At 42.0% G+C, this 19,216-nt stretch overlaps 1 protein-coding gene across 4 annotated transcripts in view; it reads left to right on the top strand.

The window, feature by feature from the left end:
* Positions 1-17,966, top strand: part of LOC147664064 (uncharacterized) — a 392,091-nt gene extending 374,125 nt beyond the window's left edge. For 3 of the 4 annotated variants that reach the window (XM_086950007.1, XM_086950006.1, XM_086950005.1), the window contains 2 exons: positions 198-267; positions 16,845-17,966. In XM_086950007.1, coding sequence (XP_086806133.1) covers positions 198-267; positions 16,845-17,105 — 331 coding nt within the window. In that variant the 3' untranslated portion in view covers positions 17,106-17,966. The remainder of the gene's footprint in view (positions 1-197; positions 268-16,844) is intronic. The other variant, XM_086950008.1, reaches the window with a different exon arrangement.
* The last annotated feature ends 1,250 nt before the right edge of the window (positions 17,967-19,216 follow it).

Genomic DNA, 19,216 nt, shown 5'->3' with positions numbered 1-19,216 from the left:
ACATAAAATGTTAAAACATGAATGTGGACAATAATTAGTGGAAAATAATAATTTTCTCTTTCACGCTTCTGGTCTAATGTTTATAACAGTTGGTGGCAAATTCGCGAATGTGCCAAGCACTATTTCGAGTTATTTTGTATTGTTTCCCAAAATCCTTACACCCCGTGTCATTCATTTGGTAAACGTGTGTTTTTCAGTTACACGGACTCAGAAGGAAGGACTCTGCTACATCATGCAGCAGCTCACGGGAACGTCAACATCTGCCAGGTACTCAGAAATTGCATTAACTGCTTTGGGTCTGCACAAATTACACTTCGAAAGGAACATTTAGAAGGAATAATGGAGCGAACCACACCCAAGTAAAAGAGCAAGTTGGCATGAAAGTCGAACAAATCTTATGTTTCACACAGGATGCCAAGCAGGCTGAGTGCCTACATTTGAGCTCTTAATAAGCACCTTGTTACCTTTCGCTATAAGTGTATGTCTTAGGAGGTTTTACGTCCTAATATTCATGCTAATATCTACTTAGACGCTGTGTCTTACGCGTCATTCTATGCCTTGTGAAACCACCTTTTATTTCCTGTATTTGACTTGGCTGGTACATTTAATTACAAGGTTGACTTTATAATGGTTTGTCCAGCACTTAACTGTTGATGACGTTTGGTTGGGCCACTTGCAGGCTGTAAGAGAAGTTTTAAAGGAATCCTTCTGCATGGACGACAAGGAAGGCGCTTTCAAAGAGACGTATTTTTTTTAACACTTTCACCTCCCACCCAATTATTAATTGACTGGAATCCACCACCGCACTGAAAGACCTTAAAAAGTGCTGGAGGAATATATGTAGAGGCACAGAAAAAGCTGTAAACTTTTAAAAGTAACGTGACTTATTCACTTGAACAGCCACAAAGAAAAAAAAACAGCACCTCCTTTCTGCCAAAGAAGATTTCCAACCTTACCTAAGAGAGTTTAATCTGAAAATATCTGACTCAATCACAGCTCAGCTGCAAAGCCTGAAGGGAGAAATGATTCAGAAAAGCGGGTGGTGATGAACAGAGTGTCTGAATTAAGCAGACCACTCTTACCCAGTCCAAAGATCAGGGCTAGATCCATCACCGTTTTTTAGCTCACTGCACCATCCCAGCTCAGAACTTGGCTATATGCAAATTAGTCTGACCCTGGCCCAGTGCATCATGGGAACAGGGCAGACCAAACTACCAAGCCAATTCTTATACTGGGAAGGAAACAAGCTACCGGGGACCGGTTTCTGGCATTTCAGCCGTCTTCGGCCCGGCTTGCTTGAATCCTGATGGTGCAATGAGCAAGGGACTCACATCTGAGTATACCCTTCCACGCTTATGGTGGACAAAAATGATTCAGAAAAGGGGGTGGTGATGAACAGAGTGTCTGAATAAAGCAGACCATTCTTACCCAGTCCAAAGATCAGGGCTTGATCCATCACCGTTTTTTAGCTCACTGCACCATCCCAGCTCAGAACGTGGCTATATGCAAATTAGTCTAACCCTGGTCCAGTGCATCATGGGAACAGGGCAGACCAAACTACCAAGCCAATTCTTATACTGGGAAGGAAACAAGCTACCGGGGACCGGTTTCTGGCATTTCAGCCGTCTTCGGCCCGGCTTGCTTGAATCCTGATGGTGCAATGAGCAAGGGACTCACATCTGAGTATACCCTTCCACGCTTATGGTGGACAAAAATGATTCAGAAAAGGGGGTGGTGATGAACAGAGTGTCTGAATTAAGCAGACCACTCTTACCCAGTCCAAAGATCAGGGCTTGATCATTCACCGTTTTTTAGCATCACCACCCCCTTTTCTGAATCGTTTTTGGCCACTATAGGTGTGGCAGGGTATACTCAGACATGAGTCCCTTTCTCACTGCACCATCAGGATTCAAGCAAGCCGGGCCGACGACGGCTGAAATGCCAGAAACCGGCCCCCGGTAGCTTGTCTCCTTTCTGGTGAAGAATTGGCTTGGTAGTTTAGTCTGCCCTGTTCCCATGATGCACTGGGCCAGGGACAGACTGATTTTCATATAGCCAGGTTCTGAACTGGGATGGTGCAGTGAGATAAATAACGGCGATGGATCAAGCCCTGATCTTTGGACTGGGTAAGAGTGGTCTGCTTAATTCAGACACTCTGTTCATCACCACCCCCTTTTCTGAATCGTGAAGGGAGAAATGTCAGCAAACATGGCAGACAAATAAAATGGGCAGTGTAGAGAAAAAAGAGTTGCAATAAACAAGGAGGACATTGCTAGCTTGAGACAGGAAACTGAAATATCTCAGTCTACCAGCAACTGCTTGGACAATGACATGACAGATTTGAGAGAGAAATACATGGATTTGGAAATTAGATCACAGAGGGGCAGCATCAGAGTTTGCAATGTAAAGGAAGTTGAAGGGGTTTATGATATTAAAAAGTTTTGTGTCATTTGTTCAGAACTGTTCTAGAAAAAGGTCCGAACAATACCAATTGTGAGTGCACACAGCGTGAGAGCACTAAGGAAAGCCCAGGGTCTCAACTAGGGGTGGGTGGAATTTGCATAGTCGCGCTCCGCGAAACGGTAAAAAATCTCCGTGAGCACGCAAAAGTTCCAAGAACACGCAGGATTGCTTGTTCCGCCTGTTCGCAATGCTTTTTTCCTGTTTCAAACACTGTTTGCGTGCTCGGGGAGAAATACCTTGCAAACGCGCATTTTCAAAGCGCAAACAACAAAAAAATCCGCGATGCAGTGGAATTTTTGGCAATTCCGCGTTCTCCGCGGAACGCGAAATTACCCAATTTCCGCAAATTTCACAAGCGGAACGGAATTTACCGCCCAGGTCTAATATCAACGCAAAGATAATTTTGCAAAACTTGGGTCATCCCAATTGAAAGAAAAGAATATTAGAGAAGCAAGGACATTTAAGGAATTCACTTTCAAGGATAGCTCTGGGTCATTATTCCAAGACTTTTCATAAAGTAGTCTAATCATAAGTAGAGCATTGATGTCCATTACAATGGAGCTTCGGAAAAGACAGATTCTCTGCAGATGGGACTTCCCTTTCACATTGAGGTTTAAAATAGATTACAAATATTACACAAGATGCACTGTGGAGGAAGGGCAAGAAGGCATCTGCTACTCAGGAGATAAAGGAATTGAGATGACTTCTGTGGGAGAAATGAGAGAAGCCCTAACAACCAAGCAAAGTGACCTGCAAAACTTGTACACAGAGGACAAAGAAGGATTGGGGTGGGGGCTCAGTTGAACAAGAAAATCGGACTGATCTAGTGAATGGCATGTATGACAACAACTGACTATTTTCAGGTCTCGCCTCTCAATGCGCATGCGCATTGAGCGGAGCGAGACTATAGGGGCTTAAACAGACTTTAACTAACTGGCGATTTGATGCTGTGCCCGTGCGCTTTTAGGTCAATGCGCAAGCGCATTGACCTAAAATGCGCATGCACAGCATCAAATCGTCAGCCATCTGTTGTCCAGCTTGGTGCCGCTCCACCCCCTGCGGCATCAAAGGCTTTCCCGGCCGGCCGGCCGTGCTTTCAGTTTCACGGCCTGCCGGCCGGCCGTGTCTCCTTATCTTGGTTTGATGTGAAGCCGCGGGGTCCCTCTGTTGCACTGAGCCAATCCAATCGTGTCACAACTCCGACTGGAGCTGCTTTGCTTTCCACCCGTCACTGCCTTCAGCTGCCATGTATTGCACCTAATTATCTGACTTTAGTTCAAGGCCGCGGGATCCCTCTGCTACACTGAGCCTGTCCAGCCGGATGGAAGGCTATTGCATGCACATGTTATTTTTTTTCGTAGGCTCAGCATTACCCTTTCAGAGCTATCTTTTAAGCTTAACAAGTATTACATGTGCAGGCGACAGTGTATTACATGGTGGGGTAATATACCTTAACAGCTCCCTCAGGACGCCGAGGTATATATAACTCAGTATTCATTTAAGAATCACAGTTTTGTTGGAGAAACCGTGACCAGCACTTTCAGGATTGGGCACCATTAAACGTAGCAACTGGTGCCGTGGCTTCTCCCAAGTGCTCCGTTTCCCCAGAGATGTTTTCAGCACGTTCTCTGCTCCACTCTTCCCAGCACATTGTGCACAAACACTTTAAGTACCACTGCATTCCCCCGAATTCCAGACTTGTTCCAGGCAGGGCTCTTTGTTTTGCTTCCACGGAAACAGCGGTGGAAGATCCGGGAGTGCATCTAAAGACAGAACTGACATTAACATTATCTGCCCATCTTTAGAAATCTTCTACTATTGTGCCGCTTTCCCCTGGGTCTGTCTGGAGAAAAATCCTGTTTCAGCTTGCGGAAAACAATATAAGGAATCAACACACCTTTTCCAAGTGATTGCGTGCAGAGGGTGTCCGCGGCAGTGCTTTCAACATTATAATGTTATCTTCTTAGAATTCTAAATGCATGGCTATCTTCTTACAGAGATGCTCTTCTTTCAGTGTTAGTATAATTCAGTTTGAATTCTTCCTTTAGGGTCAGCACTTTGTGGCAGGCTGTGCCGTAATAAATCGCAACAACTCTGAATAAGGTTACACTTGCTCGCCCCTCCAATATCATAGCTATTTAGTGGTAAAAGTCTTTGCCCGTCTTCCTGATGGAATGGTAGAAACGTAATGCTTCTTGGCAGGCTGGTATACTTCTCCACAGCAGCTTTTTTCTATGCGGCTGTCACTTGCTGTGTCAAGTCAAGTCAAGTCATAGAATTTATATAGCGCACTACCTACCCAGAGGGTCTCAAGGCGCTTGGGGAGGAGGATTACTTGTCAAATATCCACGTTTTAAGTTGCTTTCTGAATGCTAGGTGGTTCTGGGTAAGGCGAAGGTAAGTGGGAAGTGAGTTCCATGTTTTAGCTGCCAGGTATGAGAAGGATCTACCTCCCATGGTGGTCTTGTTGATGCGAGGTACAGTGGCGAGGGCTTGGCTGGAAGATCGTAGTTGGCGGGAGGGGGTGTAGAAGGACAGTCGTGAGTTGAGGCATTCTGGTCCGATTTCGTAGAGTGCTTTGTGTGCGTGGGTTAGAAGTCGGAAAGTGATCCTCTTATTGACGGGTAGCCAGTGGAGGTTTTTCAGGTGACCAGAGATGTGTTCGTTGCGCGGGATGTCTAATATGATCCTGGCTGAGGCGTTTTGGATTCGTTGGAGTTTTTTCTGGAGTTTAGCGGTAGTACCTGCGTAGAGGGTGTTTCCGTAGTCCAGTCGGCTCGTGACCAGAGCATGGGTGACTGTTTTTCTGGTTTCGGTGGGGATCCAGCGAAATGTTTTTTTGAGCATGCGAAGAATGTTGAAGCAGGATGAGGAGACGGCGCTGACTTGTCTGTTCATTGAAAGTGAAGAATCCAGGATAACGCCTAGGTTCCGTGCGTGGTCTGTCGGGATGGGTGCTTTTCCAAGGGCTTCCGGCCACCAAGAGTCGTCCCATGCAGAGGGGGATGTACCTAAGATGAGGACTTCTGTTTTATCTGAGTTCAGTTTCAGACGGCTATGTTTCATCCATTCGGCAACTTCTTTCATTCCTTCGTGTAGGTTAGTTTTGGCGGTGCTGGGGTCATTGGTGAGTGAAAGGATCAGTTGAGTGTCATCCGCGTAGGAGATGATGTTGAGGTTGTGTTGGCGGGCGATGGCCGCGAGGGGGCTCATGTATACGTTGAAGAGGGTGGGACTGAGTGAGGATCCTTGTGGTACGCCACAGATGACTTCAGTGGCCTCGGACTTGAATGGTGGAAGGCGGACTCTCTGGGTTCTTCCGGTGAGGAACGAGGTGATCCATTCAAGTGCTTTTCCTTGTATTCCGATGTTTCTGAGGTGTTGTAAAAGGGTGCTGTGGCAGACTGTGTCGAAGGCTGCAGAGAGGTCGAGGAGGATGAGGGCGACTGTGTCTCCATTGTCCAGTAGAGTTCGAATGTCGTCTGTTGCTGCGATGAGGGCGGTCTCAGTGCTGTGTTTTGCTCGGAAGCCAGACTGTGAGGAGTCGAGGGATTTGTTGGCTTCGAGGAAAGCGGCGAGCTGGTTGTTGACAGCTTTCTCGATGACTTTGGCCGGGAAAGGAAGGAGCGAGATGGGGCGGTCATTTTTGAGTTCGGTAGGGTCCGCTGTGGGTTTTTTCAGAAGGGCGCTGAGTTCAGCGTGTTTCCAGCTTTCCGGGAAGGTGGCGGAGTTGAAGGAGCAGTTGATGACGTCTCGGAGGTGCGGTGCAATAATGGAGTCTGCTTTGTTAAAGATGTGGTGAGGACATGGATCTGTGGGGGATCCTGAGTGGATGGAGTTCATCAGGCGGATGGTGTCCTCAGTGGAGATTGGGTTCCAGTCGTTAAGGGTGTTCAAGGGGGGTGAATGTTCAGCATATGGTTGGGTGGGTTGGTCTCCGGGTTGGTTGTCGAAGCTGTTGTGGATGTCTGCAATTTTGTTGTGGAAGAATAAAGCCAGGGAGTCGCAGAGGGCTTGAGAGGGGGTGATGTCGTTGGAGTTGGCCGAGGGATTGGTAAATTCCTTGACGATGTTGAAGAGTTCCTTGCTGTTGTGGGCGTTGTTGTCTAGTCGATCCTTGAATGCTGTTTTCTTGGCCTTTCGGATTAGTTGGTGGTGTATGCGGGTGGCGTTTTTGAAGGCGTCCTTGGTGCTAGTGGTTGGGTCTTTTTTCCAGGCCTTTTCAAGGGAGCGGCAGAGTTTCTTGGACTTCTTAAGATCATCGTTGAACCATGGGGCCTTCTTGCTGCCAGGTTTGCTTTGACGTTTTTTCAGTGGTGCTAGGATGTCGGCGCTGTTGGATAACCATAGGGTGAAGTTGGTGGCGGCTTGGTCTGGGTTAGAAGAGTGGGCTGGGGTGTTTAGAAGGAGCGATGAGGAGATCTGGTCGATGGTGATTTTGTTCCAGTTTCTTTGCAGCGTTGGTTGGGGGTGGTTCATGGGTTGATGGGTTGATGGGTTGGGGGTGGTTGATGTGGCTGCCTCTCTCTAAGTCTCTGTGCAGGTGGCTGTATTGATGCCTCTTCAAGTATCCGTCTCTCTCTTGCTGTCTCTCTGCTGCTGTTTGGCATTTTGCAAAATGGATATTATGACAAATAAACAGATGGAGCAATTAAAAAAAAATTCAACACAACCCCCTCAGCTGTCGATGACTGTGTGAAGGGAAAGGGGAGGGAGGATTCTCCATTCTCCATTATTCTTCTCTACCTTTGTAATGTCTTCTCTCCTGTCTTTTCTCTCACTCTCTTCCCTTCTATTCTTTCCCCTCTCTTTCAGTCTCTCCCCATTCTCTCACTCTCCTTCTTTCTCTTCATTCTGTTATCCCGCTCCCACCTCCCCATTTCCACCTCTTTTATTCTCTCTTCATCTTCTTTCACCTGCCATTCATTCCTTCCTTCCTCAATTCATTACTTGTCCCATTCTATTCATTTCCCTCTTTCTCCTCATCTGCCCTCGCCCATTTCCCAGCTCCACAACACAAAATACCATACCACACATTTACACTTAATAAAACACAATCCCACTCCAGATAATTCCAATACACTCAATACCACATAATGACTACCCACATAATTTACAGCACACCATGCCACATAATTCCACTACACAAATCCACTCCATTCCACACAATTCCACGCCACAAAATACAACAACTAACAATTCCAATCCAACTCAAAATACATTTCAACAACAGTTTTGCCAGGCACGTTAAGCTTAACCAAATACACTCTTCATACATCAACTTGCTGTAAGATTAACAGTGACAGGGCTGCTCCAATTCGCACTAAACTGCAAACGGAATACAGTGTAGCAATCCTGAATCCCTCACACCCCCACACCCCCTCACCCTCACACACCACCACTCACCCTCACACCCCCTTACCCTCACACCCCCTTACCCTCACACCCCCTTAGCCTCACACCCCCTTACCCTCACACCCCCTCACCCTCACACCCCCTCACCCTCACATACCATCACTCACCCTCACATACCATCACTCACCCTCCCTCATCCTCACAACCCTCACACCCCCTCACCCTCACAACCCCTCACCCCTCAACCCTCACACCCCCTCACCCTCTCACACTCACACCCCCTTACACCCCCTCACCCTCATACCCCCTCACACCCCCTCACACACTCACACCCTCTCACCCTCACACCCCCTCAGTCACAACCCATCACCCTCACACACCATCCCTCACCCTCCATCCCTCACCCTCACACCCCTCGCCCTCACACACTCACACACACTCACACACCCTCACACACCCTTACCAGCATAGCATAACAAAACATAGCATAGCATAACAAAACACAGCATAGCATAACAAACAATAGCATAGCATAACAAAACACCGCATAGCATAACAAAAAAAGCATAGGATAGCAAAACATAGCATAGCATAAAAAAACAAAGCATAGGATAGCAAAACTAAACCTAGCATAACAAAACAAAGCATAGCATAGCATAGCATAACAAAACAAAGCATAGCATAACATAAAGCATAGCAAAACAGCATAGTATAACAAAACATAGTATAGCATAACATAACAAAAAATAGCATAACAAAACAAAACAAAGCATAGCATAACAAAACAAAGCATAGCAAAACATAGCATAACAAAACACAATACAACATAGCTTAGCATAACACAACACAGCATAGCTTAACAAAACAAAGCTTAGCATAGCATAACAAAACCTAGCATAACAAAGCATAGGATAGCATAACAAAGCATAGGATAGCATAACAAAGCATAACAAAACATAGCATAGCATAACAAAACAAAGCATAGGATAGCAAAACAAAACATAGCATAGCATACAGCATCACTCATTCAAATATGTTCTCTCAATGTTTCAAGCTTTATTACAAATGTCACAAAAAAAGTTAATATTTCACTTCTGTTCTTGAATTTTCATCACAATAAATACACAAAAGTTATTTTCAAAAGTTTAAGCTATTGCCATTATAAATTGCAATCACTTTTATTTAAGTGTTAATTATTTGAAAAAATGAAAAGCCATTGTTATTTGTAATATCAATACATCTAAGTCATGTAAATACAAAACATGTTGCATTACAAATGCTATAGGTGTCACATTCGCGAAAGTTATAACTATTGGCATTGTAAATGACAAAGTTATCAATTTAGCTATTTTAAAAACCAACACATAAATAAAATAATTGTCATTTACAAGACCAATAGCTCCAACTTTTCTAATGCGAGAACTATTGCATTTCCAATGCTTGTTTTGTTTTCAGTGCTAAAGTACAGGTGTCACTGGAAGGATTAGGATAATTTGTAGGGGAGTGGTTAGCCAAGGAGTGTTCATCATGGCATCAGGGATGTATCTAATCCCTTCCCACAAGAGTGGATTTCATGTTGCAAAGCAGAAGTTTAGTTGTCTTATTTGAGGGAGATGTGGGTGGGGGTGGAAGGAGGGATGACACATATAGGGTAATCAAGTAATATCTGGGAAAGGATTACAAGAAATGCTAACTGCTCTTCTGTTACGATGTACTTATTTATACATACACTGCTCCATTCAAATGGTGAAGCTACTTTCTTGGAATGTCATATGCCTGAACTCCTCTATTTAGACTCTCAAAATTTGGAGGGGAGTGAAGGCTGAACACCATGACATAATCTGTACTCAGGAAACCCAGCTTATACAAAAATATGCACCACTACGCGAAATAAATTATACCTACTGCAATATTTTCCAAAAGCAGATACTAAGACAAGTGGAGGTATGTTGGCAGTACATACAGATCTTTCATTCATGGTTTATGAGGTTATGTAACACAAGGGAAGCTACATTTGTATACTTATCTGGGAACATGGGTGGGAAAGACCTACCGTCACTTGCCAAATACACACCGAATGAAGGGGAGAAAGCCTTTATATTGACCATGCAAAAAGAAGTGGGCACTGAGGGACCTGCTGTGGCATACGACACACTAGACAGACACCCTCAGGATAGATATATACTTGGAAAAACATCAAACGTTAGGTTTGAAAATGCAAGTAGGGCCTTTTAGATATTTGGAGAGAAAACTATCTGCAGGAGAGAGCACTCATTTTTTCTCTCACACTCAAAGATCCTTATCAAGAATTGATCTGGCATGGGGATCCCAGTTGATGTTTTCAGCTAATAAGGATGATAATAAGATCTAATAAAAAAAGAGAATTGGAGATTAGATGAATACCACCTGAACGATGGACTTGTAACCCAAAACATATTAGACATGATTAAAGAGTGCTTTGAGAATAATGATAAGGGAGAATTGTCCCCAAGCGTCCTCTGGGACACATTTAAGAGAGTTATCAGAGGCCATTGCATTGCAGAGAGAACAAAGTAGAAGCAGAATTGAAATCTGACAAGAGCAAGAGTGGAGGCAGATTTAAAATCGGTAAAAGCTAATTATTTAGACTCAGACTCCTGAACACCATAAGGGAAATACCATGCCTGAATATTCAATGTGATTGTAATCAACAGAGAAACTGGAAACGACAGTTCTGTGCCTGAAACAAAAGTTCAGTGATAAAGCTAACAAGGCAGATCCCTGGCTAGATAGAAGTTTTAAAATAGCAGTCACTGACAATAGAATACTCAATACTAAAGACCTTAACAGCATCCTTTCTCAGGGCAAACTGGAAATAAAATGGTAGAGCAACAGCGAACCTGAAGGGAAAAGGCAATGGAGTATCAGAGGGCACTGTACGTGGTGGGCCAGGTGAAACTAGAAGCCTTCTTATTAAATAATCTGTTTATTCGTATTTTCAATGTACTACACACAGTACACCAATAAAGGAGATACAGGACCAGCATGCTGGCCAAATGTACTCCAATGAGAAACACCCCTCTAACCCCCCCCCAAGGCTAAGTCCAAACAATTGACTCCATTCCGTGTACATATATGTAAGGCTCAGGTATCTAATCACACCGCCCTCTATATCCATGAATGCTCAAAACACAAGTGGCAGAACATGTCCCTAGATGTGCAATCATCCTCTGCTACCAAGGCCTGGAGCCCCTTCCTGCCATGCTTAGTCAATACTCACCTACAAGTCCCCGAGCTCCCCCCACCGGTGGCTGTATACTAGAAGGTTTCTTGGTATTAGTTACACTGCTCAAATTATCAACCGCCAGTAAGGAAGCAATGGAGACCCCAATCCCCCTAGAAGAAGTCTCCAAGGTGATAAAAATATAAACCTCAATAAAACCCCAGTACTAGATGGATTAACACGTCTTTTATAAACACTTCTGTAAAGGGCAGACCCTGAGACTCGTAAACATGTTTTACTTGTTCCTTAAAACTAAAGAAGTCATGCCTTTGATGACATAAGCACATATTACCCTGCTTCATAAATCTGGCCGACCTGCAGACTCATGCACCATAGAGACAAATAGATCATTTAAATCCTAATGTACAAAGATTTTCAAATATCTTACCAAATGGACTATTGCCCGTCATGCCCTTTCTAATTGAACCAGATCAGTTGATGTTTATACGCAAGATAAAAACATTTGGGTTCTCCAATTGATCGAGAACTCAAATAAAAGAAAAATACCTGTCGCCATATTACCTCTTCATGTAGATAAAGCATTCAATAGAATTATTTGGTCTTTCCTTAGTTGAATACTCAATATGATAGGCTTGGGGCAAACCCGAAAACTCTTGAGAAAGTTCATTATAAATTCCCACACTCAGTTTGGCCTGGGAAACATGACAGAACTGTCCTCTTTCCCAACAGTAGAGGAACTCCTAATAGCCAAGATCAGAGAATATAAAAGCATGGTGTTCAGAGGAGAGCAACTCAACAGAAACAATTGGTACATATGGAAGCGGCAATCTTGAGCAGTGCACCATGGGACATAGCGGGCACCCTAAGCAACCTAGAACACACGTGGGTTATGTGCCTGATATCATTTGGCCCACTTTGGTGGCTTGGGATAAAGTGTCAAAGAGTCTGATGATTACATCCCTCCCATCCCCTTTTGTGACACTTTTATAAATCCTTTCTTTTCACCAGTAGGAAACTGAAATCTATGCTGCTGATGGGGTATCAGAATGCTTAGGTACCTATTCCCTGGGGGCGAGATTAAATCGTTTGAAACGTGAATGAATAAAGAATTCATTTTACTTAGAATAATCAGAACACATGCATTACTTCCACCATTATCACTCGATGATTGCACCTGATAACAAACCTGCTAGTACTATTGTCGACAGCTGCATTGAAAACAATGGACCAGCAGCAGGCTATAACACCTTCTATGCTCATGACGAGATGAGCTCGTCATGAGGCACGGTGCTCGTGTGCTCATGACGAGCCTGTCATAGCACAACATACCTACCATTAAAGTCCCACTCCATTGCTATAGGCCCCGGTGGCGGCTGGCATGGATCGACGGTGAGGGCAGATTGGCAAAGAGGATCAAGGAAAAAAAAGAAAACTTACCTCTTTGCCACATCTCTCCTTGTTGAAACCTACCTCAACTCTCTTCATTGACCCTCGTCATCGTCCCTCCGCTCCGGCAGAACATGAAGCACCCAGACTCCCCTAAACCAATCACAATGCTGCAATGCCGTGGTTTGGCGCTCAGCCAAGGAATAGGAGCCTGGGCATGAGAACATGCAAAGTGCGCATGACGGTTTGGCCAGCCCTAGACGCCGGCCAAACATTCATGCAAAATTTACAGGGTGCCCACCACTGCTCCCCCTGCTCTAAGAGCAAAGCAGCCCCGCCCTGCCAAGCTGGCACAGCAGGAACAAATAAAATGATAATAACAAGTTATTGTCATTGTATTTTTCCTTTATTTCCACTGCTGAAAGCAGTGGGGTGACGCTCCTACACCTTAACAGAGGAGCTGCCACTGATAGGCCCTCAACTTGGGAAAGGGCCTTTAACACTGAACAGGTCTTTAACGGCTAGTATATCCTGCTAAGGCGGGAAATAAGGCTATATAATCCTTTCAAAGTTCTATTATAGAATAGCCTCTTCATCCTTGGGAGAATGAATTCATACAGTTCAAATTCAGATGATTTCTGCAAAACCCTTCATGAACCATACTCTGCTTACAGAAAGGGAACATAGTATTAGGATAGACCTCTAACCTGGTTTCAAATCAGGCAAAATAGTAAACTTTAATGCCGCTATACCTGAATCAGAATGTGGCATAGTGCCATCATTATTCTACGGATGTAAGATGTACAACGCATACTTTTACAACACATACCTTTACAACGCATTTTTTACAATGCAACATCCATTACAACGCATTCCATTACAACCATGCCATTACAACGAATTTTTAAAAACTACCTTTACAACGCATTCCATTACATTGCATACTACCTTTACAACGCATACCATTACAACGCATAACATTACATTGCATGTAAGGAAAGTATTGGATAGTGTAGGGGTAAAAATTACTATTCTAACTCCATGGGGGTGCAACAGTAGGGTAAGTGTTGGATAGTGTAGGGGTAACAATTACTATTCTAAGTCCAGGGGGTGCAACAGTAGGGTAAGTGTTGGATAGTGTAGGGGTAAAAATTACTATTCTAACTCCAGGGGGTGCAATAGTAGGGTAAGTGTTGGATAGTGTAGGGGTAGAAATTACTATTCTAACTCCAAGGAGTGCAACATTAGGGTAAGTGTTGGATAGTGTAGGGGTAAAATTACTATTCTAACTCCAGGAGGTGCAATAGTAGGGTGAGTGTTGGATAGTGTAAGGGTACTATGTGTTGTAATGCTATGCGTTGTAACGGTATGCGTTGTCATGACTGCGTTGTAATGCCATGCATTGTAGTGGTATGCGTTTAAATGTCATGCGTTGTAATGGTTGCGTTGTAGTGGCATGCGTTGTAATGGATGTTGCGTTGTAAAAGTTTCGTTGTAATGGTAGTGCGTTGTAAAAGTTGCGTTGTAAAGGTTGTTTCCCTTATTCTACTTGCCTTGAGTTATAACACCTCAGTAAAAATCCAAGGTGAAAGGATTAGTGCAAAGTCAATTAATATTCCAGTGGCAAAGTCCATTAATATTCCAGTGGTAAAGGTTCTTAACAGAGTTGTGTTCTGGCCCTATTCATTTCAGATACAGTGATGATCCTTATGAAGGTAAATGGTTACCTTCTACAATTAAGGGTAGACATTGTTTCTTCATGCCAATGGCCCGCTCCTTTTGGAAAGAATTCCCATTGGCATCAGCCTAATCTAGGTATCGGCAGACACAAATTATGTATTTTAGGCAAGAGAAATGTTTGCAATATCCGTTCATTTCTGTCTCAAAGTTAGAAACAGCTTTTCTATTTTGTGTACCTAGCTCGAATTCTACACTTAAATGGGTACAGTACAAGGAAATATTAGAAGACAAGACCTTTAATCATCTTTAGGCCTGTAGAAATTTAATAAGCCATATCATGGTTTGTCTGTCACTTCACTTTGAACTTTTGTAAAATAATTTCTGTTCTTCTCTATGCGCTAGATACAATACATTGAAAGTGCTACGCACATACTTTGTAGACTGTAATAGTATTTGTTCACTATTTAAAATGAATGTGTCTGATTCTCTAACTTCACTTCATCACCAGGTAGTTATTTTTCCTTGAGAAGTTTGGCTTGTTGCATACAGATCAAGAATATGCCTAGCAGCATGATGACATCCCATCTTTGGGATTCCTCTGAATAGGACTGGCAGGAACAAAACTATCCTACTCCAGTTTGCATAAAAAGTAGTTAACAGAATTGAGCTTAAACAATATATGGTTCCACAACTCTGAGAAAAATCTGTATTTGTGAAGCTATAGACCAGATGATTTCTTGAGCCAGCTTTGAAGCTTTCTCAGTGTCACTTGTTAGAGCTTGTAGTAGGTCTGCTGAGCTTGATTTCACTCTTGTCCATCACTAGTTCTTTTGTAAACATTAGTATTCAATATTGCCTAACATGTTCTTGAAATTTTGGTTTCACCAATAGCCACCGTGATGTTACAGGTATATAGAATTAGGGTTCCAAGCTTTGTAGCCTCAAAATTGAATCAAAGGAATGTGTTTCACGTATATACTCAGAGTTTATACAGGAAAATAACTATCACTTAAATCCTTGTTTTTGAACGGTAATGATGTAAAAGAGTTACTGGGTTTCAAACACTAGGTCCACACCAAGGAAGCTCTTCTTTGGGGCATTAAATACATTATTTGGCCAACTGCTACGTTTTTCACAATACAAATGGGAATTTGATCAATTTAAAAAAGACGTTCGCAGAGGTTAAACCAGACAACAAAAACGAAAATTCAATAAAAATATAGAAAACAAACTTTTATCTCCCTGCGATTAATTATTCAAGATTATTTTTGAAGTGATTAAGGAACCCAAAATGAATGTGTGGAACTGGTTTTTTTACATTAACGGATACCCAAACCTCAAGAGCAGATAATTTTGTTTCTGAGATTGAATCCTTTTAATTTTATTTAGTTTGTTTGTTATTGATTATTTTTGGTTTGATGTTTTTGGTTGTTATAGTTTCAACCCTGCAAGCTAATTAATTACTTTTTGGGCAGTCTATTTTATAAACTAGTTATAACTTTTGTTTTAATCAAGACTATATGGTTTTTAGGATGTTGAAAGATATTGATGTGGTATTAGTCTCTTTATGGCGAGATTACTGTGTTTAGGTATTTTTGGATATGTCCTGTTGCTTCAGTGTTTTCTCATTGTAGGTCGAAGTACAGTGTGTGTGTGTACCTGTGCAAAGTAGAAATCATAATACACTGGAAATAAAATATAACTGTGTTGATTGGGGACCAGATATGTAGAGTGGCTTACATGGCCGCTAACAAAAAAGGTATTTTCTCCAGGGAGTGCTGCAGTGGATGAGTTTGGAGATGTTTGGACTTGTTAAATGACAATTATGCATAGATTACTGCATGGGTATTTGTGTATGATACTATATATTGGTTGCTTAATCTTACAAGCCTGCTTTTATCACTCTTGTGCCATATCGTCAACACCTTTTCCATTTATTGCCTTACCATTTGTTCGTGCTACCCCCTTAAATTCAGTAATAATATTAATGTGACATACTTGTATATCTGAGATATAATTAGCAACAAAAGACATTCGATATTCATCATATGCACCATAAATTACACCCAACATGTTTTTATTAAAAATGTAACTTGATTTTTAATTCTAACACTTCCTAAATTAAAATATCGAATGATCTAGGCAACCTTCAACTGTTCCCAAATTATTGTTAACAACATTGCAGATGTAAACATTCTATCATATAGCATTCAAATTCCTTTCTTTATGGCTGTCTTTTTTATATTACATGAGTTGATTACTTATTTAGCAATTTCCCTATGGTGAGCACTGCGTTGCTACCTCTCAGCAATAAATATACACAGACACCTAACCATCTCACTTAAATTCAGACGTGTATGTAATGGTAAAGTCTCCACTGAAAGTGCAATTTTAGAAAACTGTACTTTTACAGATGTGAAAACATATAAATGGCAGCCCTAATTGATCAAGGTTACCAGAAGACTTTGTGTCACCAAGGAGACAATGCTCCAGTCTTGTATTTTTGTGTAACTGCTTAATGTATTCCGGGAGTTATGGTCCGGGTTCACTTCAGCTGATTAATTGAAGTAAGAAACCTGAAAACAAAGATCTGTAAAAAGAAAGCCAGTGACTGGAGCATTGGATAACATGGAGTCATCAAGAAACCTTGGAATTAATAGAATGTAAAGGTTGAGCATGAATAGATGTGTTATTGTGTCTAATGCATGCATGGAAACTCATTTTTATTTTTCGCTAGGTTCTCCTGAAGGATAACATTGGAAGAATGCAGCTGGACCTACAAGACATTTATGGAAAAACTGCTCTGCATTACGCTATACAAATGCATAACAGTGCTGTACTTAAATTTCTTGTAAATGAAGAAGCAAAATATGAAATTCCAGATCAGAACTCTCAAACAGTTCTAGATCTTGCGCTCAGCCTTATTGAGTGGCATGTGTATGGTGAAGGTAATGATGGCAGCACATACCCGCCCATTGGCTGGCTCCCTTCAATATAGGTGCTTATGATTAAGGATGTGCAAGAAATCACTATCTTATACCTGGAGGTCAAACGGCCCCCATCCAAAAATGGTTTGTTCTTTATTTCTGCTTCCCTAATTGTTTCCTCATGTACTTGACAGGAAGTACTGCTGGTTAAGCAGTAAAAAATAAAGGAATACAATGTGATGTGCATTTTAGGGAAAAGAGAATTAAAATGTTTTCCTGCTGCTTGGAAGACTAATCAACAAAGGCAAAATATTTTTCAAGTCTTATACAATCATGGTTTCATGTAATCTACGGTTTTAGCCAACACTAATTCATTGTGCCACTCCTGCAATTTCCCGGAAGTTGTCTAAGCAAGATCTCCCTCTAAGGATATTCTATTTACTTGGTTAGCAATCATCTCAGCGCCAGGATACCGTTTTGGATGACTTCTCATGCTTTACAATCTGGCTGAATAGAATACAATAGAACCTGTCCACAAGATGGAAGACATGAGTCAAAGACCCATCACAATGAAAAAAGTGAAATCAAGAGATGCGAGGAAGAAATAGAAAGGTCTTTAAAAAAATCCAGAAGCTTAACAAAGCTAAGTGCCTTGAAAATGGGAACTCAGTATGGACTAGAACTGTTTATGAAAATATAAAGTGTCAGAACAACAAAAGATGATCTCGAACATGTGGTAAACCCAGGAGATACAGAGTGCTGTTTCAATTCATACAAAATTATGTATTGGGGAACTTCAAAGAGAGTTTGCATTGAAAATGCTGTACCATGATTTTAATCAAAATACAAGTGATATTTACTTTCTGATTTAAAAAAAAATCTTGAAAATGTATTTTTCCGCATGATTTGTTTATGCTCTGTTAAAATAACCGGAAAATACTGTGACACATTAAACCTACTTTAAACATATTATAGTTGACTCATTTTTGTAATTTATCCGGCTTTATGGAATAAATGTACCATTTATAGTTTAAAAATAATTTACCTCTTGCCTTCATTAATTGTTTTACCATAAAACCCTACATTTTGCTTATTTTTACTCTGTTAGTGAGGTAGAGGGGTGCCTATTGGTGTTTTTTTTTGATCGGTAATGAAATATGTGACTAGAACATTTATGAATGGCTATTATGTTGAAAACATCCATGTCAAGAACCCTTGCATTGGAAGGTTTGTGCTAGTGACATATGTAACATTATTCTCATGTGGTACCCAATTGCCAAAATTAGAACACAGTAAAAGCTGTAACTTCAAGTACACATGAAACCTTTTGAAAAAGCTGCATTCAAAATTCAGTGCTAAACAGAGATTTGGGGACCCGAAGGGAGCAAGATAGCAATGCCGATAAAAATAAACATTTTGTGGCAGATTTAGAAGCTCCTTGCTCCACTTTTGCGCCACTTTTAACATGGGAAAAGTGACGCAAAAGTGGCGCAAGGAGCTTGTAAATCTTTACCTTTGTTCTAAGGGGAAACAGAAGATTAGTAGATTACTGCTGCATCCCTGCATTGTGAAGGGACAGCGGGTATATTGGTAGGAGCCCTTTTGCAGAGCCGGTCACCAAGAATTTGCGCCAACGATACTGCAACGCAAAGCAACAGGAAGTGGCAATTGCTATTTACTATCCTGTGCAAAAGGTGTTTTGCATGGTAAGGGTGCACTTCTTTGAGCATAAATATGCTTTGCATCAAGGGGTTTGGACACAAAGCAAGATCTGCTAAGATAGCTAGACCGCTTACTTAAAGCAGCCGTAACTAATGAAAACGTTTTCATTTTTGCAAATACCCAATGTACTGCATGTGTGCACAGCGCTCATCCAATGTGCCGAAACATTCTACTTTGTTTGTGCAAGGGAATATGTATTGGAAGGGTTTGCCTCCAGCTCAAATCCTATTCTAGTTCACACTGTACCATGGTGCAAAGCTGTGCTTGCTGCAAATCAGTCTTGTTTGAGTGAAGTAAATTTTACCTCAATTATTTCAACCAAAAATAGATCACAAAAATACACTTCCTGTAGAAGAAACCAGTTAGCATCATGCAAGTTGGATATTTAAAAGCAGCACCATAAGGATGAGCCTATAGATGCGAGCAGGCAGTCCTACGAAAAGAGTTAAAAAAAGGGGGG

This window comes from Lissotriton vulgaris, unplaced genomic scaffold (genome assembly GCF_964263255.1).
Source record: "Lissotriton vulgaris unplaced genomic scaffold, aLisVul1.2 SCAFFOLD_829, whole genome shotgun sequence".
Lineage (NCBI taxonomy): Eukaryota > Metazoa > Chordata > Amphibia > Caudata > Salamandridae > Lissotriton > Lissotriton vulgaris.
The sequence above is the reverse complement of the archived record's forward strand: the minus strand, read 5'-3'. Positions and strand labels throughout refer to the sequence as shown.